Source organism: Anomalospiza imberbis, chromosome 5 (genome assembly GCF_031753505.1).
Source record: "Anomalospiza imberbis isolate Cuckoo-Finch-1a 21T00152 chromosome 5, ASM3175350v1, whole genome shotgun sequence".
NCBI lineage: Eukaryota > Metazoa > Chordata > Aves > Passeriformes > Viduidae > Anomalospiza > Anomalospiza imberbis.
This window is the reverse complement of record NC_089685.1, coordinates 14,991,634-15,019,038: the sequence shown is the minus strand read 5'-3', so window position 1 is coordinate 15,019,038 and position 27,405 is coordinate 14,991,634. Positions and strand designations below refer to the sequence as shown.

Genomic DNA, 27,405 nt, shown 5'->3' with positions numbered 1-27,405 from the left:
TAGAAAAGGTTACCCAAAGCATGCAAATAAAAGGTTACTATTTCGTACAGGTTTAGCAAACAACGCATTTATTTTAAATTAAAACTTTGTTGTGCATAGAGGAATCAAATGACAATCGGTAGGAAGTAAGGAGGCAGGCTTCCAATTCAAACTGGAATTACAATTCCAATTTTTTTGCCTTAGAGCAACACAGTTAAAATACATCCATTGCAGCACATCCATGAACAAAACCATTATCAGACTGACTGTTTCGAGACTGTTAGAATTCTATTTTGTTAATGAAGTTCATCAGACAATCTACAGCCATCTTCAAAAAATTATACGAATGAGGAATAACACCAAAACTACTTCAAAGATCACAGTTGGTAAGAATTCTTCATTTCAGTTCAAATTCAGAACTTCAGTAGAGGGGAATCCAGATTTTCTTTGTTTACATCAGGGCTCAGAGTGATAAGAGGAGAACTCAAATCAATTAGCTGAAAGAAAAGCATAAAAATTTAGCTATTGTAGTCAACTGTGGTACATAGCTTCTAGCAGCTATAATCTCTATTATTCTCAAGTACTTTTCTTGTTTAGGGTTCCTGTCAGTATCTACAGGACAAATACAAGCACCACACTCAAGCTTTTGTGTTCAGGTTTTTAAAAACATGCTTATTCTTAGACAAGCACAAGCTTCTCAGAAGGTGATTATTGCCCATACTTATCTTAAAAACCTAAAAGCCTTTTCTAAGTTTCACTACTATGCACATTCTTGTGACAGTGCCATCCAGACAGGACACAGCACTTCTGAACTCCTCTGAACATGCCCCCCAAAGTCAGAGCTCTGCAATACTCCTCTTTTGACAAAATTTGAAGGGCCTGGTACTCAACTGAGCCAAACGACACCTTTTGTCAAAGGCTGCATCCTCATAGTTACTAGCATTCATCTGACAAATGGTCTAAAGGCATCTACCTTCAAGCCATTAATGCATAAAAATGCTTGTAAAATTTAGAGCAGATTCCAACAGCACTCATCTTCCATCTAAGGAGAGGATCAGGAGAGGAGCCAAACAGGAGAGGCATCCTTTCTTTTTTGATTAAAATGAGCTGCTGCCAAGAACTGAAAATGTGCAAGAAAGGTTAAACAAGAATAAGCATGCCAACTCTACTGAAGACAACGTTCACTTCCTGCTCCAGAACAGTTTTATTCTACAACAACTGCTTTAAGTACTAAGTTCTTTCTCCATCCTCCTCTTTTCCTATTTACAGATTGCTCACTGAGCTCTAGTTCAGAACACATTGTTTTTAAATATGACATTCTCTTAAGAGCACCTAATTATGTATATCATATTGAGCTAATATTAAATAATTCCTACAGTATTGTGGAACTGCTCTGCAGACAGTTGACATTTTTCTGCCAACATAACTTGCACCTGATGATTTAAATAAAGCTTACCTTTATCTGCCCAGATAACACAGGCTTTGCAGAAGTAGTCTTACTCACTTCAGGAGTATTGGAAAGGTCAATCAAAGGTCTACTTTCACATTCAGGAGTGTGTGGGAGAGATTTGTCTGCCCCAATATCTAGCAGTAAAGCCTTTAAAACAAAAACTCAGGTTTTCTCCCCTGTTCACCAAGTTTTCTTCGTATACATTGAGGCAATCAATTTAGCTTATACACCTTTAATAATCACAGATCAGGCTTAATTTACAGCTTGGTATTTTTCATGCAGGATTCATTGCACACAGTGTAAAAACCTCAGCTCCTACTCTCTGACTAGCATCACAGGGAAAATACGGTAAGGCATCAAAAGAGATCTCTTGGGGCATAAAACAGTTTTTCACTTAAAAGTGTAGTTAAATTTAAAACAGAAGATTAGTAACCCTCTTAATACTTAAATGATTTAACTACAATTGCTGTGCAATGTTATTTAGCCATATAAACTATTCTCTACAGCTTCACACTATAGTTATCCTTTTGTCCAGGTTAACTACCCCATACATGTACTAAGCAATTCTGAAACACGTTTATGCCACCAAGTAAGCTAACAAGGAACACACTGATAAAATAATATCATGTAATTAATCCACAGATTACTCTAAACATCAGTATTTATAAATCAATAACCACTTTGTCAGGTTAATATTTCAGAGCTACAACTTTAGTCCTTTCTTAAAGCCTGTGGAGTGCCAGCTTTCAACATGAAGCCACTACATTCCTGAGAGTGGGGAAGTGTTCACTGAACTAATTACTTGACACTTAAGTTTACTGCTATATGGACTTAGGAGTTTCATCCTCCCTCACTGTATGCAGATTTGCACTCCTTTTAGGTGACTGAATTTAGCTACAGCGGTGTTTTGGGTTTGGAGGAGCTGAAGGAGCTTTATGACTGCCAACACTACTTTTCTAATTGAACCTACAAGGATTTCACAGTACTCTTCCAAAAGTGGAAATATAAAATACAATCTGCAAATACTTGACAGTGCATTTAAGATGGGAACATAATGGAAATACTGAACTATATTCAGTGCTAAATATAGGCACTAGAGGGTGCACATGGTTAAAGCCAATTGGGCACAATATAAAAAAAGACAATGAGCTATTTGAGAGCATCCAGATGAAGGCAACAAGGAGGGGAAGCCTTATGAGGAGTAGCTGAGGGCACTTGGTCTGTTCAACCTGGAGAAGAGGAGATGAGGGGAGACCTTATTGTGCTCTTGAACATCCTCACAAGGGGAAGCAGAGGGGTAGGTTCCAATCTCTTCATTGTCATGATCAGTGACAGGACTCAAGGAAACATCATGAAGCTGAGTCAGGGGAGGTTTAGATTGGATAGCAGGAAAAGGTTTTTCACTCAGAGAGTGGTTGGGCACTGGAACAGGCTCCCCAAGGAAGTGGTCACAGTACCAGCCTGACAGTTCTTAGAAGTGTTTAGTGTGATTCCTGGAGTGCCCTGTGCAGGGCCGGGAGCTGGACTTGATGATTCTCATGGGTCCCTTCCAACTCAGAATATCCTATTATTTCATTATTCTAACACATTTTAACTTCATGCATACCAAAGTGGTTTCCCTACTTATCCCTTATCTTGAAATAATTCAAGCACTTTACTTAGCAGTTTTGTAGGAAAATACATTGTCATTTCTTACCTCAGGTTGTTTCTCTCCAGACAGCTCATTTTGTACTTCTGTCTCTTTTAATGCGTTTTCTGCTCCTTCTGTAGCAGTTTTCTCTGGTGAGAAGTTAAGTACAAGAGGTAGCACAGCTGGAGGAGATGTATCATCTTCTGAAGATATCTGTGCCTTACTCTCTTGTTTCTGTTTAGAACTAGGGAAAAGAGCATCAGCAATAATTGAGTTCTTTAATCAGCATTAACTACTAAAGACAGAAAAGCAAATTTCTAACCTCACTGTCTCCTTTTTTACTCCAAGCTTTAATGACCAAAAAGCTTCTCATATTTTTATCCAAATAAACATTAGTTACCCACAAAATACTTTCTGCAGAAAAAGTATAGCCTACCCATGCAAAAAAAAAAAAAAGGGATTATGAAGAATTTAATCTTACTTGACATTTCCATCCAGCCTAAACTTCACACAAGGTATTTTAGTTGGTTTTTTTTCTGAATTTGGAACAGCTAGCAAAGAGGCATTGATTTTGTGTATCACTGAGCAACCCACTTCAGTCCCTGCTGAAAGGAAGTACTGACACAAGCTGAAGGACTAGAGGTTGTAATCTATCTAGTATGATAAAGTCACTGTAGACAGAATCATTGTTTCCATGAGAGAAAAGACTATTTGAGACATTTGGCCTAAGTAACATGACACGCTTTTCTAGCCATGAATCATTCCTACTTTAATACAGTTCCTCTCCAACAGCCACAAAACAAGTCTGCATACATAAATATGGCCCTTGTCAGAAGATGCTGGGTGGATAACATGAAGAAGGCAACACTACTTTCACAGGAAAAAAAAAAAAGAAAAACCGAATTAAAACATAAGTAAAACTGCTCAGAAAATAACGTTCAAGTCAACAAAATCCTTGGCTTTTTGACTCATGCTTTAAAAAGTATCATTTTACAGACCACTGGCAACAATATAAAACAAAAGTTAAAAGTCATATGGATTTTAATCAGCTATTTCCCTTCATCACAAGGCAACAGCAAAATAACACCAGAGCAGACACAAGTCTTAGATTTCTCCTTTGCTCAAGAAACACAAATAATTTCCTATTAAAGCTGTAATTCTTTAGTGTTAGATATTGACTCACCTCCGTATGGCTTATACCATTTTACCAGTCACAAGTTATAAATTTTGATTAGGCCTACTCAGCTTTTCTGTGCTCAAATGGTTTATTCTAACATTTAGCAGAGGCCCTTGAAACCCCAGAATCACTAGAATTCACTAAGAGGCAGTTTGCCTACAATACTCATTTCATACTCATTTCATGAGGATTTCTGTCTTACCCAGCTGTAAAAGTCTTTTTGGTAGAAAAGCTGAAGCTCTGCCGAAGAGATGCAGCATGTGGAGAAGATGGCATTCTTGGTACAGTTTTAGGAGTCACTGCTGGGAACCCTGAGATCCGACGGACGGGTGTAGGTAGGCCAGACCGCTTCACGCTGGCTGGAGTCATGGTGGCAGACTTCTCAGGAAAACAAAAACTCTGGAAGGCCTTATCTTCTGAGGCTTTCATAGGAGTGCTCACCGCCATGGCACTAGAAGAAGAACATGCCTTAGCCAATAATTTCTAGAAACTTTTTGAATAACACTATTCCACCAAATGATAGAAATCCATTTCCCTTTGGTCAGTAAGGGAACAGTAGTCACCTTAAGGTTGATAATCACAGCATAGTAAGGGCTCTACTCGATAAGAATTCCTTTATGAATGATTTTAGTCTATTTAGCACTGCAAAGAAACCGCTTCTGAATAGAGTGGGAGGGGTTATTTGGTTTAGTTTTGGGTTTTGATTTGTTTTAAATCAGTTCCAATAGGCATCAACGCATCTAACTCGGCAGGTCTCAAGTGACTGGACAATGAAGTTAGAACTTTTAAAAGACTGTTGTGGCACCCAACCATGTTGCATGCTAAGAAGGATGCCTCAGTGCATTCGATTTTCAGTGAAGCCCTACCTTCCAGGTGTGCCACAAAATGTTAATCCAAGAGATGGTGTTGCTTTTGGTGCCAGTTGGTTTGGTGTTGCATCTAAAGAGAAAAATTTGTTAATTGCTATCAGATTCATATTTATTTCTTTTACAGCAGTTATCTTTTAGTTAAGTACTAATTCCTTCCCAAAGGTGGACAGAAGAGTAATGAAACAAATAACAAGCCTTCAAGGTAACATTTGCTTTTAATAATCAAAGCAGAAGACAGGTCATACGAAGAATGTGCTTACCTTGAGTCTTCACAGGAGCCTTAGTTTGACTTGTAGAAACAGACAAAACTCTAGCCTTGGGCTTTGGATACAGGCTTCCTTTTGTTGAACTTCCATCTTTACTCTGCTGACATAGCTGCTGCAGACTGGAAACAGAGCTTGGTCTCCGAATTCCACTGCCTGCAGCCTCAGATGATGCTGCAGAAGCTGAAGATTTAGCCAGGCTTAGGGCACTAGGTATTTTGGGAGTACTAGCTGATCTCACTGGCTTCCTGGACTTCTCAGTATTGGCAGCCTGCAGAGATGACACTGTGGTAGGTCTGACAAGGGCCAGCTTGCTTGTACTAGATGAAAGCTTAGAGCCACTCACACTAGCTTTTGATGACATGCTTGATTTTCCTGAAATAGAAAGTTGTAGTTCTATAGTTTTTGACCAAGCAGAATAACTATACTAACATAGGAAAGAAAAACAGCAATTTACAGCACTTAAATTTAGGTTCAAACAGTTCAAGTTTAAGAAGAATATATACAACTACTTTATTTATTCCTCAAATTCTTTAGCAATTTTATTTTATAGTTTTCTCACCAAATTCCTAAATTACTGCAATCAAGTGAAGGAATATTCTTCAGGGAATGCCAGAACAGCTTGTAGATTCAAATTACTTCCAGCATTTACTCCCAGCAGAGCTGGCCCTGTTCCCCTAAGCAGCCTTTCAAGGAGGTAACAGTTTGAGTTACACTCATTAACACCACAGGCTAAACCACCATACAAACATTTTTCCCAGATTTATGTAAAGTTCTTACTTTTAGTCTGTAGGTTACTTTCATTAACAAAATGAATCTTGATTAGAAAGTTCTATTGCATAAAATAGTTCATACTAAGCTTTTAATAATATGCTATTAATCTCCCAGAAAGAAGGTGCAAAATAAAAATTTGCTTAAACTTGGTATTTTGATAGATGTATAAGAACTGTAGTCCTTACATCTGTCAGTACTTCTAGGAGACTCTGAGACTATTTTCCTAATCCTTTGAGGCTTACTGAAATGGTCAAATTCATGGTGTTATCTCCCTAAAGGTGTTTTTCCATCTGCTTGAGTAAAGCTCATCCTTTATTTAGGCTTACAGAAACATGGAATAATGCCTCCCCCCTTCCTTCCAAATTTCAGTTGTTTTGGTGTTTTGCGTTTTCTTTTAATTGCAGTCAGACAAGCTTAGAGCATTCAGAAGCTCACATTTTTGGCTATAATAGAGGAGATCATGCATAAAGGAAAGAGAACTCCTAGGGCATTGCTTCCTTTCTTGCTGTGTCAGATGCTCACATGTAGGCATCAGGTTTGTATAAATGAAGTCAATCTACAAATTATGGATGACTAACATTTATCTTTAGTCCACAGGGATTTACTAGGCTAGCCTAGAAAATTTTATTCTCCATACAAAATATTTCTTAGTCCTTGAATATACGGAATACCATTAAGACATTTTCAAATCCAAAGTCCAGAAAATGCTTAGCTATTTCAAAATTGATTTGTGGCACAAATCTGTAGTAAGAGAGATTACCTTTTTTGCCTATAGGAGAAATGGGTAAACTTGAATTAAGACTTGAGTTCATGCTGGAAACTGATGATGAAGATGATGATGATGTAGTCTTCCTTGTGAGACCACTGGCAACACGAGGACATTTCAGATATGTCATCTTCCTTAAGCCAGGCTGAATCAAAAGCAAAAAAATGCCCTAGTGAACACATTGTTTTGCCATCATTTGTCTTGGTATTGTTACTTTTCAACTTGTTACTTTTGTGAATTGGTATTGTTACTTTTGTGAATTTTAGAGGCATTCCTTAACTCAGATTACATTTTAAAAGTGAATTTTCTTAGAAATAAATCATTGTATTTGGATTATTATATAGAATTGGAACATCAGATCTAGGAGGCCAACAGTTATTTTTATTCCTGCCACAAAATTGAGTATGGTCTTAAAGGAATTACAAAAAAAGAGTCAGCCTAGGCACCAGTATATCAGAGTTGTGTAATTTCTATAGGTGATGGTTCTTAAGAAGCCGCTACCGCATCTTCAGTGAAATCTGTATTACATACTAGAGCCTAAGCTACAAAGTGTAGAGCAATAAAATCCAAAAGATACTCTATTAAAAGACAGGGATTTGTGCTCACAAGGTCACTAACACAACTGTTTCCTTGCTATCCCAGGATAGCAATATATCCTTGATATAGCAATATCAAGGATATATTCCTTGATATCCTTGACATTTCCATTGACAATGATTAAATAAAGCCACTTTTACACATTAAATTACACATGAAGTGTAACAGTGTAGTAATTTTACCAGTAACACAGCAGTGTCAGAAACCAGACAGAAGAGAAGCCAAGAATTATAGTATTCACAAAACCAGAATAGAAGAGAAAAGAAATGTACTTGCAAATGCTCTACACTGTCACAATAGACAAAGTAATTGGTTACTATACCATAGTACCTGCCCTCATTTTTTGTTCTATGTATGTTTTCTGACTAAGGATCTTATAAGGTAGAGAAGTATCAGAAGATTAAAGTTTGCTTTTAAAAATAAAAGATCATAGACAGGTTAAATATTCCTAAAACACAGACTTCACTTGAAGAAAATGTTGACCAGCACCTGACTTTACCTTGTCAATTGTCAACAAATTGCTTTTTCCAGAAGTAGATGATGGTTTTGCCATTGGCAGTTTGCCAATGTCCTTTGTATTAGTTTCCTGCTCCTCTGTTAGGGGTAAAGTGGCGTTTTTTGTAGGAGACACACAAATTTTAACAGGGCTTCTGTTAGGAGGAGCAGGAAGAGCATGTACTTCATCATCTGACACAAGTGTATGGGATGCCTTCTGAAGACAAGGTGGCAGCTGACATGCTGGGCTATCCTGCACACAGTATGTCTCCCGTTTAACAGGCCTGGGACTTATTTCTATGTTTTTGTTTCTCAGTATCTTCAGCTTTGACTTTGAGTCCTCCACAAATGTTTCTACAATCTTGTTTTCCTGTTCTTCTGATTGGCTTATTTTGGTCTCCTCATCCTTGCTTCCAGTCTGTATTTGCAGTGCCAACAAACGAGCTTCTTTGAAAATTTCCACAAATTTCTCTCCTTGAAGTGGGCTCCACATGAGTTTATCATCAAAAGCAGACACACACTTTTTTGCTTCAATACTGGCAGCAATACATCTTTCTTTGTGTCCCATAGGTCCAACAAAAACTTCATCTTCATTTCCACTACAAAGAAAAAATAACTTAGCCCAGCACCATACATGTGTCCATTTTGAAGGGTGTGCAGTACTTACATAACTTACCTTGTTGAAGAGAGTGAAAGGTCAAAATCAAACTTTTCATCACTCAGAAGAGGAAAGTCTGAAACTATAAAAAGGGTTTTGTCACAGCATGAATTTGCAATGAAAATGATTGCATTATGCTTTGACAATCTGGTAAGTGACATCAGTTGGCAAAAAAAAGCTTTAACTACCAAGTTTAAAATATTAAACTCAAGAAAACATATTTTAGGTCCAAGAAATTTAAGGTACAATTGTGAATATGATCATAATTGTGAGATGCCCAAATATCATGAAACAGCTTAATGGTAATTTCTATGCAGCTGTAACAACAACATGGAATGCAGCTTATCAGCAGCCTCCAATCAAAATAAGTGAGAACATGTAATCTAGAACTATGTGACAGTGCATATGTCCCATCCATCTGTACTTTTCTTTTTCAGGTTACCACAGAACAGTAGCAGGAGCCAGTGAGAAAGATTACTTTTCTTATTAGTTAATATATACAGTAAGTAAATCAGGAGCTGATGGATAAGGGAGGAGCTCAAATTACATCTAGAGAGGAGAGGTTGATGACATCAGTCACTGTTACAGAAGCTTTAGCACCATGCTCTACAAGCTCCTCAGGAGGCTTCTGGGCCTGGCAACAGCAGGCCATCCAAGGAAGCGAGTACACAGAATGTGATGTAAGGCAGACAGAGGATGTCCACTGCTCTGTCCTAACCTATAACTTAAAATTACCAAAATTTTGAGTTGTATGTTGAGTTATTCTCCATGTGGTATATCATAGAGAATAACTCAACATGCTCTCCACCTACCATTGCTCATGCAAATATCCAACTTTTCTTCAGTCAAATGACTCAGGCTATGTACCGACACTTCTTTTTTTTCCTCCATAGTACCTGGAAAATATAGAAGTAGACATGCAAGAGGTTTAAAAAAACCCCAAAACCGAACAACTGGGTCACAGACTTTGATGATACTGCTGAATTAGTGAAGAGGTAAACAGTCCCTTTGAAGACTCTCATACTTAGGAACTGCCACACAGAATCACAGACTAGTTAGGGTTGGAAGAGACCTCTGGAGATCGTCTAGTCCAATCCCATATCAAACAGGGTCACCTGGAGCAAGTTACACAGGAACGCCTCCAAGTGGATCAGGAATATCTCCGGAGAGGGAGATTTCCTGACCTCCCTGGGCAGCCTATTCCGGTATTCTGCCACCCTCGAGGTAAAGCTCCCATTCACGCTGAAACAAAGTTTCCCGTGGTTTAGTTTAATTTAGCATTACTACCCGTCCTGTCGCTGGGCACCACCGAAAAGTTGGTTTATGGGATGCCACACAGCTCACCATCCCACCGACTGCCCACGCCCCACCTCAGCCGAGTTCGCACAGGTCCCCCCCTTCCCCGACCGCGACGGGAAACAGGGAAGGGCCTCCGGGCACCCCGCCGGGGCTGTGGGGAAGGGCCCGGGCCGGGGCCGGGGCCGGGGCCGTGGGGAAGGGCCGGGGCCGTGGGGAAGGGCCGGGGCCGTGGGGAAGGGCCGGGGAAGGGCCGGGGAAGGGGAAGGGCCGGGGCCGGGGCCGGGGCCGGGGCCGGGGCCGGGGCCGTCCCGCCGCGCTCACCGCTCGCCCCTCACCGCCACCGCGCACGAGCCGCGCCGCGCCCCCGCCCGCGCTTGGAAAGCGCGCCGCGCTCACGTGACGCGCCCCGCGCGCCCTCATTGGCAGGTTCGAAGGATACACGAGCGCTTCCGGTGCATTCTGGGGCTTGTAGTTAGCAGGGGCCCCCAACGGCTGGGCTGCGCAGGCCGCACCGCCCCACTCCGCCCCGTCCTCGCCTCTGGCGTGGGCTCTGGCCGTGCCGTGTCACCCTGCGGGGCGCGTTTGCTCAGCCCGGCTTGCCTGGCCGGCCCCGGCAACCGCGGTGGTGGCAGCAGCGCAAGGGAAAGCCGCAGCAGGGTGTGGGCACTGCAGGAGGCCTCGCCTTGGGGCCGTGCCGCCGTGTCTGCGGGCGCAGCCGCTGTGCTGGCCGCGGGGCGGCCTGCGCGCCCATTCCTTTGGCTTCCTTGCCTCCTTCGCTGGATGTGGTTGTCCTAGTTGCTTAACTTTAGAAGTGGAGTTAAACGGCGGTTCAGCTCGGACATTAGAGGAATTTAATCACAGAAAGCATGACGAGACATTGGAATGGGCTCCCCGGGGACGTGGTGGAGCCATCCTGGAGGTGTTCAAGGAAAGACTGCATGTGGCGCTCAGTGCCACGGTCTGGTTCTCAGGGTGTGTTCAAAGGCTGGACTCAGAGGTCTTTTCAGCCTAATGGATTCAGTGATTTTGTGAAGGGGATATATATCTAATCCTAAAGTGGCATAACGAATAATGAGATCCATGGATGTCAGTCCCAGCTACAGACGATTATTATCAGTCCCATTAAAGCAGCCTGTTAGAATAGTTTTAAGAGTAGAACCATGTTCATAAAAAACACTAGGAAAACACCACTCGTCACATTTCTTCTAACGTTTAATGCTGTGCAGTGCTCAGGGTTTTCTCTTCATGCATGCATGGTGTTATAAACGCCAATCACTTGTTTTAAAAATTTATAAAAGTTTACTAAAAATAAAATGGAAAAAAAATTAATACAAGTATAGTAATAAAGATTAAACAATTAGAGTTAGGACAATTAAAGAGACAATAACAGCAAAAAGTTACAGCCCGGGCTGGGTACCTCTCTCTGGACAAAAGTGAGCCAGGAGAAGGACCCCGTTAAAAAAGAATTCCCTCCTTAAGAGGGGTAACCTGTTGCATACACAAATCACTTCATGAATATGCATATATTTATTTAAAACAAGAAGTTCGTCCGGTACTTGTTGAGGAATTCCTGTTAATCCCAGGCGCCTTGAAGTCTAAGTCGAGTTTGGAGAAGTTTGGTTTTTTGTTGATAAGGAAAGCCATAAATTCCTCTCCTCTGGAAGATTTAGGGGTTTTTGTAATTGTTATCTCTGTGTGAAGAATTTCTTGATTATCTTCTCCTTCTCTTGAGCAAAAAGAATACCACACACACATATTTTCTATTTTAACTACTAAAGCTTAATTTCAATTACAAAACTACATTTACTATATTATTAAAATGTTACTACAGCATAACTTTCCAACCTAGCATAATACATATTGTAAATATCTGCGTAGAGCCATATAATCTGCATTTTTCACAATCCTTCCTCTTTCTTTTTATAATTACTTTGGCTCGAGCAATATTTACTGCTTTCTAGCCTTCATTTTTCGTTCATTTTCTTCATAAATCAATCTAGCTTCTTGAAAGGGGTCTTCTATATTATTTTGTTTCTTTAATACCATAATCTTTTGCACCATTTTTGTTGTATCCAATTTTTGATCCATGGTCACTAATTGCATGCCTTGAACTACACTGGTGATGAGTGGAATGAAACAGGGGATCAAACAAGGAAGGAATATTAGACCAGCTGTAGCGCATAACAGGAAGAAACCTAGCTTTTTCCACCATTCTATTCCCAACACGTTATCCCACCAGCTAGTATTTAGCATTGGTTCCCACCTTTGAACTGGTACATGGGCTATTTTTCTGATATCATTGACTATATCTAGGACAGCATCCCCGTTATCATCTATTTTCAAACAGCAATCTGATGTATTGAATTTTCCACAAACACCCCCTTCTTCTGCTAATAGATAATCCAAAGCCAACCTATTCTGATACACAGCTGCTCTGATTTGGGTCTGCTGTCTTGACATTAATGCCATTGCCCGACCAGTTTTGTTTGTTATTATTTCTACAGCGGCTTGGAGTCTTATAATGCGATTTAACCTGTAAATTGGGGTTCGATATCCCCAACTCCCATCTTGTGCCCAGGTGGCTGGCCCATATGTTTCCAATATACGTTCAGGGGGCCATTCCTCGTCTCCCCATGTTTGGAACCCTCCAATTAAGTCTCTCTTGTTTCTTTTTAGATCCTCATAAACTGGTGTCCCTAAGTGATCCCCTTCAGGCCCTGGCAAAAGAAAAAATCCTGGCTGTATGACTCCCAGAGTACAACTCCCTTTCCACTGAGAGGGAAGTTTTGGGTATGCCTTTTTTCCACATTCCAATAGTCAAATGTTTGCTCATCTATATTCTCCCAAAATTTAGAAATCTCTGGGATGCCAACGTAAGGATTTTTTCCTGTATCATTACACTGAAAAAGCCTGATTTCATTATTATACTCACAATTTCCTTTTTTTACTTTTTCCTGGGTCCAATACATGGTAGGTTCTTCTGGGACCCACCATACAGAAGTTCCATTACTGACCTTATATCTTTTACAGGGAGTTTTTCCTACTTCATGAAGGAACTTTTTCCCATTGCGCCAAAGACATTCTTCCCCTATGACTACTGAACTCAAAACCCATCCCTCTGGTCGGTTTTCTCCCCTTATACTTGTCTGGTTCCACTTAAGGAGCTCAATTGGGCCTAAGCTGCTGCCTTTCCATGGCCATTCTTCTGACATCAGAGCCCCTCCACAGACCCAACAATTGGTTATGTTAAGTTCTTTACTTATTCTTTCTCCCAATTCTACAAACTGATTTTTACCCATCCTCGAAATATCTATCTCTTTTTCTAATTGTTGTTCCAGTTTTGTATACAAATTGTCAAGTGAGATTGGTACAGGTTTAGGTGGTGGTGCCAGCTTAGCCTTTTTGTTTATCAATTGCTCTTTTACCAAATCCTGGGCTTTATTCCCAATAGCGTATGTGAAACAAATCCATTTCTCCCCTTTTGGGCATTCACTTCCCGCCCTGTTACCACTTATTCCTAGATTCTCAGTAATCCAGTACTTTTGTCCACTGTGTATGCAGTTTCCTAATCTGGATGGGTTATAACAGTGACTGTTGACATGAGTGTGCGAGATAAAAAAGGAGCCTTGGTGTCTTTCCATATACAGTTTCTGGTAACACCTGTAGCATGGCTTTGTCAATATCCCAAAAGGGAAAAGACAGAAAATGAGTGACAGAAAAAGGAGAGGTCCAGTATGGCTTATACTCCCACCTCCCATGCCTATGGGGTTGCAACCCACAGCAGGTGTATGTGATCTTCTTGGTGGCGATTATAGAGGCCAATCTGGTCTTGCCCTCTCTTCTTTTGTCACTTTCTCTTAGCTAATTTCTAGGCAAATCGTTTTTGACACTCTTTAACGGTGGTCTCCCACTGTTCCTCAGCTATTTCCCATTCAACAGGCACTAATAATTCCCATCCACAAAACAAAGTTATTATTTCGGTTGTTTCGAGCTCTGCTTGGATAGGGGATCTAGTTGACACTCGACACTTCTTGCAATGGGGGCATCGGTTGTGTGAACTACAATACCAATTATTCCCACAATTCAAACATTTACATTTAACCCAACTAACATGCCCAGTATTTGGGTGAATCAGACAGGGTATATTACGTGGCACAGACTGAGGTTGTAATTTGCCTTCCTCTTTGTATAAATCACAGGCTAAGGCCAAAATACAGGTGTTTTCTGTCCGAAACAGTCTTGATCCTCCTGTCTGTGGTGGCAGTATTCCTTCCCCAGGAGGATATCGGAGGCGCCTCAAAGTTTGTCCACGCGGTATTTGAAACCACTGATGTAAACTCGGTCTTACTCCCCAGTCAGGTGTGATCTTGTGTATATTTCTTGGATCATTTGGGTCTTCCCAGTTCATTACCACCCATTCCCCGTTTAAGAGTCAATTTTGTATCACCCAGTTCAGATGTTATTGTCCACTCCTTAGGTTCTTCCACAGGTCCTTTGATTCTGCTGGCGTGGATCCACCCTCGTTCCCTGGTCCGGATCGCAGCCTCGGTCGTCAGCAATACCTGAAAAGGACCTTCCCATTGTGGAGTTAAAGATTGTTCTTTCCATGTTTTTACCAACACCCATTCTCCTGGGTGAATATTAGGGATTTTAAAGTCTAAAGGTGTGGTTTGGGGGATTATTCCTTTTAACCTTAAATTTTCAAGAGTTTTTGCAATAGTGTTCACATATTTTTTAACATTTTCTTCCCCTACCTCATGGGTAGCATTTTCATGTAGAGTAGTCAAAAAAGGTAATCCAAACATCATTTCATAAGGTGACACTCCCAGGTCTGACCTGGGTTGTGTTCGAATCCTCAGTAAGGCTAAAGGTAGGCATTGTACCCATGACATTCGGGTTTCAACTATTAATTTAGTTAAAGTTCTTTTTAAAGTTTGGTTCATTCTCTCTACTCGGCCAGAACTCTGTGGATGCCATGGGGTGTGTAATTCTCATTTTATCCCCAAGGTCTGAATTAATTGTTGTAACACTTTTGACGTAAAATGTGTTCCTCTGTCTGAGTCTATCCTATTAACCATTCCATATCTTGGAATAATCTGTTCCAAAAGGGTTTTACTTACCACGTTGGCTGTAGCCGTGGCAGTGGGAACCGCTTCCACCCAATGAGTTAGATGGTCTGTTATTACTAATTAATACTTCCATCTTTGAACTTGAGGGAGTTCAGTAAAATCTACTTGAATACTTTGAAATGGCCTAAGAGCTAATTCCCGACCTCCCAATGTGGTTTTTCTCATTACCTTTTTATTTATTCTTTGGCAAGTTATACATTTTTCAGTAACCTTCTTTGCTATCCCAAAAATCCCAATATACCCATAGTTCCTTAGAAAGTGATCACACAGAGCCTGAGTACCCCAGTGAGTTTTTTGATGCATGTCTTCTAATATCCTTCTAGTAAGTATTTTATTAAGTAATTGTCTTCCATCAGGAAGTTTCCATTTCCCTGATTCATCTTGTTCACCTCCTATCTTTTTTAATTCTTTTTCCTCTGCTTCACTAAATTTTGGAATTTCCAATTTCTCCTCATTTGGAGTTAATATTAGCATAACTCTTTCAGTTCCATTTTCTGCTGCATCCTTAGCTTCCTGGTCTGCCAAATTATTTCCTCTTACTTCTGGAGTCACTCCCTTTTCGTGACCTTTAATATGTACTACAGCTATCTCTTCTGGTAATCTTAATGCTTCTAAAACCTCTAAGATGAGCCCCTCATGTACTAATCCTTTCCCCCTTGAATTAAGCAATCCTTTTTCTTCCCGAATTTTCCCAAAGGTATGTACTACTCCAAAGGCATACCTTGAATCAGTATGTATAGTTCCCTTTTTGTGTGCTAAATATTCCAGTGCCCTTTTTAGAGCATACAATTCACAGGTTTGAGCTGACCAGTTTGAAGGTAATTTCCCCTTTTCAATGGTTTGCATGTTTTTCCCATCCACTACTGCATACCCTGACATTCTTTTTCCTTGTAGACACTTGGAGGAACCATCCACAAAAATTATCTCCCCTTCTGAAAGGGCTTGTTCTTCAAGATCTTCTCGAACCTTTGTTTGGTATTGGATAATTTCTAGACAATCATGTATTAGATTATCTGTTGGTTCCCCATATAAAAATTGAGCTGGATTTAAACTTCTGTTTACTTCTAGTGTTAAGTCATCACTGTCTATCAAGATTGCTTCATATTTTAACATCCTAGAGTCTGTCAACCATTTTTCAGCCTTTTGATTTAACACATTTCGTACTGCATGAGGTGTGCACACAATTAGTTTGCCCCCAAAAGTCAGTTTACGACTTTCTTCCACCAGGATTGCAGTAGCTGCTATAGCCTGAATACATACTGGCCAGCCGTGACTCACTGGATCTAACATCTTTGATAAATAAGCCACTGGTCTCTTTACTCCCCCCCACTCCTGAACCAGAACTCCATGAGCCACCCCCTTTTCTGCATTCACATACAGATGAAAGGGTTTTTCTAGTGAAGGTAAGCTTAAAGCAGGTATTGAGGCCAGTTTTAACTTCAGTTCTCCTAATTTATCATCATCTTCCTTGGTCCATTTTATATCATCTCCCTCTGTTAATTTTTCATACAAAAACTTTACTGCCTGTGTGTATCCCTCAATCCATAATCTACAATATCCCAATAACCCAAGTAGTTTTCTGATCTCCCTCTTGGAAGAGGGAGGGGGAAGGGATAAAATTCCAGCAATTCTTTCTGGGTTAAGCTTCCGACTACCTTTACTTATTAAGTGTCCAAGATATTTTACCTCTGGTTCCACAAATTGCAGCTTCCCTTTTGACACCCTTAATCCTTTTTCCCCAAGAAAATTCAAAAGTTTTATAGTAGCCTCCCTGACTTCAGCTTCAACTTCCCCCGATAGTAAAAGATCATCCACATATTGGAGAATTTGTATCCCAGGGGGAGTGGGGAAAGCTTGTAATATTGTTTCTAAGGCTTGTCCAAATAAGTTCGGGGACTCTGTAAAGCCTTTTGGTAATTTCGTCCATCTTAATTGCTGCTTTCTCCCAGTTTGTGGATCCTCCCATTCAAAGGCAAAGATATCTCGGCTCTCTTTGGCTAATGGGCAAGCCCAAAAAGCATCTTTAAGATCCACCACACTAAACCACTGATGCTGGGGAGGGACCTTACTTAGGAGAGTATAGGGATTTGGTACCACTGGGTAGCGAGTCCGAGTTCTCTTGTTTACCTCCCTTAAATCTTGTACTAATCTGTAACTCCCATCAGACTTCTTTACTGGGAGAATAGGGGTATTGTGAGGAGACATACAAGGTTCTAATGTCCCATCCTCTATTAGCCCTTCTATTACTGGCTTCAAACCTTCCCGTCCTTCTAATGAGATAGGATACTGACGCACACGTATGGGACAGTCTTCTCTCTCAATTGTAACTTTTATAGGATCGATATTTAATCCTCCCCTATTTCCTTCACCAGCCCAAACTTCCTTTTTAATTTTCTTTTCATCCTCCTGGTCTAATTTTAGCACTTTAGATGTCATCCTCCCATCTTCTGGTATAACTCCTATCCCTAATTTCACTTGAAAATCTCGTCCCAATAAATTACTACCTGCTCCTGGGACTAACAAGACATCCCCCATCCAAAATCTAGTTTCTCCCTCCATTACCACATTTTTGATGACAGGAACAGTGAAACTCTCCTTTTGCTCCTGTTACTTTTACAGTATCTTTACTTACACTATAACCTTTTGGAATATTTAACAAACAGGTTCTTTCTGCTCCTGTATCTACCACAAATTCCAATTCTTCTTCTTGGGGACCTACTTTTAAAGTTATCACAGGCTCTAGATGGTATCTGTCCCCTAGAAAATAGAGCCTTGGACACCCCTATTCTTCTTCGGTGCTCATCTCTTTGAAGATTTTCAGATCTTTTGCCCGCTTAGGACAGTCCCTCTTATAATGTCCTTCGCCCTGACAGTAAAAACAGACATTCCTAAAATGCTCCTGAGGTTTGGTTTTTATTGGGGTTTTATTCTTTTCTGTTCTTCTGTCTCTATGACCGTTAGGAGTAGAGTCTGTGTGTTTTTGATTTTTCTTGTACTTGTTTTCTCTCATGGTGACTGCCATAATTTTTGCCTTCAGTTTAGCTTTTTCTTCATCCCTCCGGACATAAACTTTCTGAGCTTCCTTTAATAAGTCATTTAATGGTTTATCATGCCAATCCTCAATTTTTTCTAATTTCTTTCTAATATCTGGCCAAGCATTCGTTACAAAGTTAATCCTTAACAAAGCTTTCCCCACATCAGTTTCAGGATCTATTCCTGAATATTGTTTTATATTTTTCCTAAGTCTGTCTAACCATTCAGTTGGGGTCTCTTCTTTCCCCTGCTGTGCCTCAAAAGCTTTTTTAGCATTTTGCCCTCGAGGTGCCGCCCCTTTTATTCTATTGATTATTGTATTGCGATAGTCATTCATAAGTTTTCTCCCCTCTTCACTATTTTGACTCCACCCCGGAGGTTCAGTTGGCATTATGTCTTCTCCAGAGGGCCCCTGTGGATGTTCTTTATTCCAGGCTTTAATACCTGCAACTCTTATAATTTCCCTTTCTTCCTGAGAAAATAGTATCTTCATTATAGACTGCATTTCTTCCCAGGTATAAACGTTTGGACCTAAAAATTGGTCAAGTTGTTCAGCTGTGCCGATGGGATCCTCTAAAATCCCTTTGATTTCTTTTTTAAAATTTCTGACTTCGGAAGAAGTCAGGGGAGCATTCACAAATCCAATCCCACCCCCTCCTATCGGGACCTCTCTCAGTGGAAATAGACCAATTTCTTTATTCCAATGTTTTTCTGCAGCCTTATTTTCGTGTGGTGAGGAAAAATCAGGAGAAAGCTGCCTCCTAACTGCACCTCTAGTATTTTTATAAGGAGCATCTTCTCGGGACAGGGAGTTCCTTGGAGCCGGAGCTGCGGTTTCCAAGGGAACGGAGCTCCGGGCAGGAAGGGCGGTGTGAGGAGGACATACCATAGAGACGTGCTCCTCCAGAGGCGGGGCACGGGCGGGGTTTGCTGCCGGAGCTGCTGAAGGGGGCAGCATGTCCGGGAGGTGCCCGGCAGCGCGGTCAGCCTCCACGTGGCTCACGGCGGCTGGGCCGGCCGCTCCCGGCAGAGGCAGGGCAGCGGCGGCAGCGCTCAGCGTAGCCGGAACGGGCAAAACCGCGGGGCATGGGGCCGAGAAAACCGCTGCGGGAGAAGCGGCCAGAGACGGGACAGCCGGGACTAACGGGAGCCCGCCGGGCGCGGCCAGCGGACCAGCCGCGGACAAACCGGGCAGGATGGGGGAGGGGGCCGGTCGGGCAGCCGCGAGCAGCGAGGCGGGGGCCGGTACCGAGGCGGCAGGCGGCGAAACAGGGACCAGGGGGGTTGCTGCGGGCAGCGGGGCGGGAGCCTGCAGAGCCGCCGCCGCGGGCACGGGAACCGGGGCAGGAACACGCGGCGAGCCAGAGCCCGGGACAGGCACCGGCACCGGGACAGGCACCGGCACCGGGACCGGCGGAGCTGAGGGGTGCAGCTCGCTGGGACCCGAAACCGGTGCTGGGGCCGCAGGCGGTGCAGGCGCGAATGGGAAGGGAGGAGGTAACATTTCTAAAGGATCCCATTCTTTTTCTTTCCCTCTTTTTTTCTCTTGCTCCCCTCCCTTCTCTTTCCCTTTTTTCCTTTCTTGTTTTGTTTCGGGGATTTCTGATACCTTAAAGATTTTTACTTTCCTAAAATCCCCTGTCCAACACGTGGCATATTCTCTTTCTTCTGAAATAAACGGTTCCTTTGAGTTTACAAATACATTTAAAGCCTGACAAATCCATTTCTCAAAAGAACCATATCTAGGCCAATAAACGTGGTCAGATCTTATTTCCTTTGTTGGCCATTCAAGCATACAAAATTGTATCATCTTTACTTTGTCCTTATTTCTTGTACAAGGGTTTTTTTCCCAGTTGGCTAACATAACTCCCAGGGGACTATCTTGGGGTATCTCTGTTGATAATTTCTTACTGGATTTCTGTCCCATTTTTCAAGATTTTATCTACTCACCCCCTGCCTCTGTTCCACCTTCCTCCCCCTACCCAAATACCACTTTTCCCTCGACTACACTCTCAAAAAAAAAAAACCTCCTTTTTCTCACACCACCCCTCAACACAACACACTTTCCTCCAAGGAACTACAACAAAGCTTAAAATAAACAATCTGCATTACGTATACTTTCATTTGTCCCCATTCGCTCAAGTTTATTTTTCACTTACTCACACACACAACAAAACAACCACAACAACAAGGTACCTTTTATTTTTCAACACACCTATTACACCTTTAGGTGTCCCTGGCCAGTCCCGGTGTTCTTGGATACCTCTCGATCTGGCTGTGTTGTTCCCAACCCCAGATTCTCTCAGGTGTACCCTCACTCCGGCAAAATTTTACTCAGTCCTGGGTGCTCTCGAAAATTAATATCTCAACCCAGCAGACTTTTATTCAACCCTGGGTGCTCTTGAGGATTAATATCTCAACCCAGCAGCAACCCTGGGTCCTCTTGAATATTAATCCCTCAACCCAGCCCATTCAATTCAACCTCCCCGGGGGGGATTCTCTCACTCTTTTATCATTCGCTTCGTCTCTGTACTGGCCGCTTTTCTCGCGAAAAAGACGAAAAAGACGGAAACGCAGCATAGGAGACTACCGCTCTCACTTAGCAGGTCTGGGGTAACCAGCCCGCCTCTCATTCACACACATTCATCCCCCCCTTATCCACCCCATTCACACATTCATCCCAACAAATACTTACCTGTCCGTTGTCCTTGGGTCTTTGTTCTTCGTGTACACTTTGGTCTTAGGGGCTAATTACCGCGGTTTAGGAATTCTTTCCCTTTGCTTTGCTTTATTGTCTCTTTTTGTCCATCGGATCGTAACCTGCGGTCTGTGGTCACACCAGGGGAACAGAGCGAGGCTGCCTAATCAGGGCAGGACGCGTCTTCTCACTCTAATTCTCCTACAGCACCCACAGCGAGGTATTAGGAACCATCCTCTGCTACCATTTGTTATAAACGCCAATCACTTGTTTTAAAAATTTATAAAAGTTTACTAAAAATAAAATGGAAAAAAAATTAATACAAGTATAGTAATAAAGATTAAACAATTAGAGTTAGGACAATTAAAGAGACAATAACAGCAAAAAGTTACAGCCCGGGCTGGGTACCTCTCTCTGGACAAAAGTGAGCCAGGAGAAGGACCCCGTTAAAAAAGAATTCCCTCCTTAAGAGGGGTAACCTGTTGCATACACAAATCACTTCATGAATATGCATATATTTATTTAAAACAAGAAGTTCGTCCGGTACTTGTTGAGGAATTCCTGTTAATCCCAGGCCCCTTGAAGTCCAAGTCGAGTTTGGAGAAGTTTGGTTTTTTGTTGATAAGGAAAGCCATAAATTCCTCTCCTCTGGAAGATTTAGGGGTTTTTGTAATTGTTATCTCTGTGTGAAGAATTTCTTGATTATCTTCTCCTTCTCTTGAGCAAAAAGAATACCACACACACATATTTTCTATTTTAACTACTAAAGCTTAATTTCAATTACAAAACTACATTTACTATATTATTAAAATGTTACTACAGCATAACTTTCCAACCTAGCATAATACATATAGTAAATATCTGCGTAGAGCCATATAATCTGCATTTTTCACACATGGTATGAGAAATTGAGTTCCGGTGATGTATTCTGTTCTAAGTATTTCTAGATTACTAAATTACTAAATCAAATCAATCAGCTGGAATTTATCAGCCAAATAAGAATGGTTAATCATAACCTGCAGATTTTGATACAGATAAGCTACTCTCTAATCCTTTCTCCAGTCGACCATTTGTCATTTTTTTAACCTTTCATGGAGCCTCACAAGGAGTATGCATGTAACTGGAGTATATAGCAAGTATCCTATTTATTGGCAAATATGCGCAGTAAATGGCTGGGACAAATAGGTTTCTGCTGAATATTAACATACTCACCTCACACTTCTCCCTCCCTTGAAATGACACAAGGCTGGCAGTGGTCAGTTGCATGGGGAACTGTCCAGCTTATTTGCTTGTAAAATAGGTGAATCCTCATTGTTACAGTTTCCATCTTCCAGCTTTTTACATCAGATTTTTCTACCCATTCTCTTTGATGTTTTTCTCATTGTTCCTTGAATTACTCTTATGGATGTAACAATTTCAATTTATTGGTTTCTTTTATTTCTTTCCATTCAATTTCATGTCATTATAATTCCTACCTAGTCTATTTCACTTTTTTCTCTGTTTTCAAGACTTTATTTCCTTTCATGAAAGGAAATTCTGTATTTCCTCAAAGGAAATGCAATTCTTCATTTCCTCAAAGGAAATCTTGCCATTTCAATGAGGATCAATTTGGAAAGGTGTGGTCTATCTCCCTACACTTCATGTCATCCCATGCCATTTGATTGTTTTCTCTTTGTTGCAGATTTTTTTTTAAGTATTTCATTTCATCAATTTATTCTCCTGTCTTTTGTTTGACTTCATTCTCTGATTTTGGGACTTCAGTAAATGTAATTTTGGTAATTTTTGGTCCTTTTCACTGCACCTCGTTTTATCACAATTGATTTGGTTGGAGTCACTGCATTCCCAATTTTTTTTAAATTACATTTTATTTTATATCTTATTTCCCTTCCAGAATGTTTGTTAGAATTTCTTCTCTGTTTTCAAGATTTCATTGTTGAAATTTCTGAACCAAAGTGAAAAGTTTAAAATGGAATGGGATGACATGAAGCACAGGGAAATGGATCAAGCCTTCCTGAATTGGTACTGTTTCAAATTGCAAAATTTCATTTCCTTTCACGAAATGAAGAATTTCCTTTCGTGAAAGGAATTGAAATCTCAAAGTCAGAGAAAAAAGTGAAACAAACGGACTGGGGTAGCGTTATAATGTCAAGAAATTCAATGGTCAAAAATAAGAAAAATTTTGAAATAAAGCTATTGTCATCAAGTGTAGGGAGATGACATGAATTGCTCCCATTTGCATGCCTTTTGTAGTTGCAATGTCCCTGAAGTTCTAGGCTTTGTGCTTTTCTCAGCCCTAAGCCTGACCTGAACCCTAAGGGAACAGTAAAAGCAGGCTGTGGCTGAGGCTCAGGTGCCAAGCACGGTGGTGCTGAGCAGAAATCTGTGGAGGGAGCAATGCAGGGGCAGTGCCCTGCTCCCCTTGGCATGCCTTCTTCAGTCCCTGGAGCTCTGGGCTTTGTGCTTTTCTCAGCCCTAACCCTAAGCAGAGCAGTAAAAGCAGCCTGTTGCTGAGGCTGACTTGCCAAGCACATGGGTGGTGCTGAGCAGAAAGGTGTGGATGGAGCAGTCTTGGGGCAGTGCTGTGCTCCCCCTGGCAGGCCTTTTGTAGTTGCAATGTCCCTGGAGTAGTATACAGCTTTTGTTGTTGCATCTCTCCATGTATATGTTATTTAAGAAAACCAAATCCAAGAGCTGTAACTTCCTATATTCTCAGGATCAGGTCTGAAAAAGCTAGAACTGATTTAAGTTAGTAATTCTTTACTGATGTCTGAATTCCTTCTTTCAAGTCATTGTAATATTTCTGTTTTTCTATATTTAATATATTACTAATAATGCAGAATGAATCTTTGTCCTTGGTAGCTTCACTGGTTCCAGTGACACAGTTTTAGTCACATGGGTCAACAAACTCAGTCTTAATTTTCTGGAGTGTAAGTGATTCTTCCAGGACATATTTGGAAATTACTAGTTGCTTTTATAAAATTGAAGGAACCAGTTTTATTTATATAAAAACATAAATGCCGTAACCAGGACATATGTGAAGGAAAGGCAAAAGCCTTTAGAAATGCACCAGAACTATAAGTTCAGATTTGCCTTAATAGTAATTATATGTGACAATAAGCTGAAAGTAACAGTTAAATGAGAAATACAGTTATTTTAAAGATGGTGCAATAAAGTATTTTGGGAAAGAAGGGTTTTGGTCTGTCTTTATAAATTGCAAATTTAAATGTGTTTCTTTACAAGCCCTACAAATCATTACAGGGGCATTGAATTGGTTATACTAAACCCACCATTAACCCAGTTATCCTGCAATACCCAGCTTGGGAGAAATTCTGCATTGGCACAGCCTCTTGGTAATTAATGGCTCCAGGTGGTCAGGGAATAATAGGATGTGTGTGACTTTGTTACTAACCCTAGATGTCAAAATGTGTTTTTTGTGGTATATATATTATTTGCAATATAATTTTGTGGTATATATATTATAAGCAAATATATATTGCTTATTGACTGCTTATTGAATGTGATCATATTATAAAAGTCAAAGTCTTTTTAAAAAGCCCTCTGATTTTTCATAAAAAATATTTGAGTATTAGAGCACATGTAAGTGATGGTGGCTTGAAATTTCACTCAAGGCAATTTAAACCAAATTGCAGTTGTAGAAAGGAACTAAGTTTTACCCCAAAATAGCTTGTGATCTAATACAAAGTAATTCTAAGTTACAGCTCATCCTGCATTTTTCATCACCACCACCCTCCATCTGTGCATTACTTGTGTTGTTATAAATTTGGCAACACTTCAGCAGAGAGCTGCTGTTTATAGCAAGAGATCCCAGCAGCTAAAAGAAGCCAGTCATTGGGATTACTCATAACTTGCCTTGTGAACTGCTCAAGGGAATTTCTTGAAGAACTATGTCAAAATCAGCTTTAGAAGCTATTAATTTGAGAGCTTTTATTGACACATAAGAAGTGTTCCGAGATTATTGCTGGTCAAGTTGGCGGGCTTGGAAGGAAGATTCTTTTTGTTGGCACTGAGAGAAAATTTTCTCATTTTGTGGACGGAAACAAGGATAAAATAAGCTTTTTTCCTCTCTGCAAGAAGAAATCTGACGCAGTGGGAACTCAATCACCCGGATACCATGAATGCTTGCAGAAGGTAAGCTGCATTCCCCTCAGGTAGGAATAGAAAAGCAAACTATGGCCAGAATATTCCTCTCGTGGTCTTCACATGATGCTCCCAAATGATCATGAACTGTGTTACTTGATTTGCAGTTGCACATGACAGATTGTTCTGATAAAAATGTTAAATGTCTAATCCAGCAACTGCCTTCTGTAAAATCTCAGTGTCAGATCTCCTGTTTTATTGATTAATTCACTTTTGGAGATTGCATCTCCTAGTCTTTCAGTTTTATCAAATCAGTTTTGACAGCTCTCTTCCAAGTGTGCCTAAGTATGTAATTTGTGGTTTAAAGATCTTTTTTACTCCTAAGCTCTATCTGTGCTAACATTTGTGGTAATCTCTACTTTTCTGTCATAGTAACAGCAGGAACATATATGAACCAGACCTGCAATAGATCTAATCCATCTCAGACCCCTTCCTAACAAACGTGAAAATCACAAGCTAGTTAATCTCCTTTTGGCATTCCAGTTCAGATGTAATTATGCACATTAAACATTTATTTTCTCAAAAAAAAAAAAAAAAAAAAAAAAAAAAGGCAAAAGCAGCAGGAACAAGGACTTAGCACTGGGACGTAGCAGGCAATTTTCAGTGAAGATAAGCACTGGAGGTCTGTTGCCATAGGTGAATACTTCTAGTTTCAAACCCTTTGGGAAAGGTGACAAAGCAATGACAAATGTTACTGCAGAGAATCCTGCAGATATGCTTTATGTAGTTACTCCTGACTGGTATCTTTGCCTAATGAAAACCTTGACACAAGTCCCCTCTGAAAAGCAGAGAGGATGGGATGATCACATGCTGTGCTTATTCCTGTACATTAAAGCTTTGGAAACTGTAATTTTTGTTTGAACCCTGCCACTTTAATAATATTGCAAAATGAAAGGGTATATTTTTTCTCATACAATTATCTGTATCAACAGTGAGAAGTAAGAACACTGTTTTTCCTCTAACAAGCCCATACCCAGTCTCTGTGCCTGTCAGTGGGAGAGAAATACCAAATGGTTGGTAAATGTTTTGCATTTCCAATTATAGAAATTATTTTATTAGCTCCAGACAATTTGAAGTTCTCTTTCCCAAATCTAGTCAATGATTCAATGCACACTCTGGATTTCATTACAAACACAACTGAACTGTTAATAAAGAAGAATAATTTTTAACCTTAATCTTGCTTTTTGTTATGTCAGGATACATTCTCTCCGTGCTCACAGACAGAAAACTAATGGAAACAGAAGTGAGAACTGGCACAGCACCTCTGGGTTCAAGCACCAGTATGGAGATGATCTTGTTACAGTTCACACCCTTTACACAGTGATCATCATAATCCTTCTAGGGGCACTCTGGGGAGCCTGGTCAAGAAAGGATTCATCCTTATAGCAGCAATATAGCAACTTTCTTTGTCAAATATTTAAAGAGGTATTTGTCAATTATCCACACTCAAGAGGTACAAAAAAAATGATCTCAGCGTATTTCAGTTTACTTGAAACTGCTTAAATGGTTGCTGCTTGTGGAAGTGAATCTATGAAGCATTTAACAAGCCATGCACAGAGCATAATTTTGTGAATAACAGAGACCTGTTTGACCTGTACACATTTATATTACCCTCAGCATGCGTATGAAACTTTAAGCATGATATTCTAGAAAGAAGAGTTCAACTTCTGTTTTATTGGTCAATATTTTGTATGTCCATCCCAGCTTTTCATTTGTGAACTTGCTGAGTCTCTACCTCTGCTGTTTGCTTGTTCCAATCCATGGTAAAACATACACTGTAAGCAGGGAAATAATGTGCCGTGTCACAACAGAGGAAAAAATCATCAACAAACCCAGCTATTCTGCTGGCAAAGGAAGATCACTGAAAAAGTTGAATTCTCCACCTCCGTTGTTGAAGAGAGTTTATATGGGACTTGCATCCATTATTTTTAACTTATGGTAATGACTTTGTAAACTCAGGAATAAAACAATGAAATAAGCTGCTTTTGTGAATCCTTTAGCACACAACCAGCTGGCTCAGTCTTCACCTTGTATATATTTATCTGCAACCACCACTTGCGTTTCCATAATTTATTAACATCTCATGGCAGCACCAGCTCCTACGTACACCAGCCCATCACTGATGAGGGGCATTCCATACTCCCACATTTTCAAGGAAGTAACCCCACTCAGACAACCTGCAAGCTTTCTGGACATAGAGCCATTTGGCAGTTTCTGTTCAACTCTGTTGGTTGTCTGCACCTAATGAGAACACATTAGAGGACTGGCAGCTCTGAGGGACAGTGACTGTTGGAGACAATAGTCCAAGCCTTGGGAGCCTTAACTAAGTTTAAACCCCAAATTTTAGCATTTACTACACTAATACATAGTATCCCAATTAAAAAAAAAAAAAAAAAAAAACACCCAAAAAAAACCCACAAGCAAAACTCT

At 40.6% G+C, this 27,405-nt stretch overlaps 1 protein-coding gene and 1 long non-coding RNA gene across 6 annotated transcripts; one reads left to right on the top strand and one right to left on the bottom strand.

The window, feature by feature from the left end:
• Positions 1–38: 38 nt before the first annotated feature.
• On the bottom strand, positions 39–10,353 carry GTSE1 (G2 and S-phase expressed 1). The gene is made up of 11 exons (XM_068189748.1): positions 10,279–10,353; positions 9,471–9,554; positions 8,677–8,740; positions 8,005–8,599; positions 6,903–7,053; positions 5,366–5,743; positions 5,103–5,175; positions 4,439–4,687; positions 3,126–3,303; positions 1,436–1,576; positions 39–476 (listed from the first exon to the last, which is right to left on the bottom strand). The coding sequence occupies exons 2-11, from the start codon at positions 9,547–9,549 to the stop codon at positions 393–395; spliced, it is 1,992 nt and encodes a 663-aa protein (XP_068045849.1). The 5' UTR covers positions 9,550–9,554; positions 10,279–10,353; the 3' UTR covers positions 39–392.
• LOC137473782 (uncharacterized) lies at positions 10,274–26,953 on the top strand. 5 transcript variants are annotated; one of them, XR_010998980.1, is made up of 3 exons: positions 10,274–10,383; positions 24,537–24,966; positions 26,172–26,953. It is a non-coding gene; the product is annotated as an uncharacterized lncRNA (long non-coding RNA). The 5 variants fall into 5 exon arrangements; XR_010998978.1 differs by lacking the exon at positions 10,274–10,383 and adding an exon at positions 10,666–10,751; XR_010998982.1 differs by lacking the exon at positions 10,274–10,383 and adding an exon at positions 11,004–11,213.
• The last annotated feature ends 452 nt before the right edge of the window (positions 26,954–27,405 follow it).

What these genes read in the sequence shown, in the direction of transcription:
- GTSE1 (XM_068189748.1), bottom strand. Translation starts at nt 9,549, where the DNA reads ATGGAGGAAAAAAAAGAAGTGTCGGTACATAGCCTGAGTCATTTGACT. An exon ending in GGCTCCTGTGAAGACTCAAG is followed by an intron (nt 5,176 to 5,365) that starts GTAAGCACATTC and finishes TTTTCTCTTTAG; the next exon opens with ATGCAACACCAAACCAACTG. An exon ending in TTTTGTGGCACACCTGGAAG is followed by an intron (nt 4,688 to 5,102) that starts GTAGGGCTTCAC and finishes TTCTTCTTCTAG; the next exon opens with TGCCATGGCGGTGAGCACTC.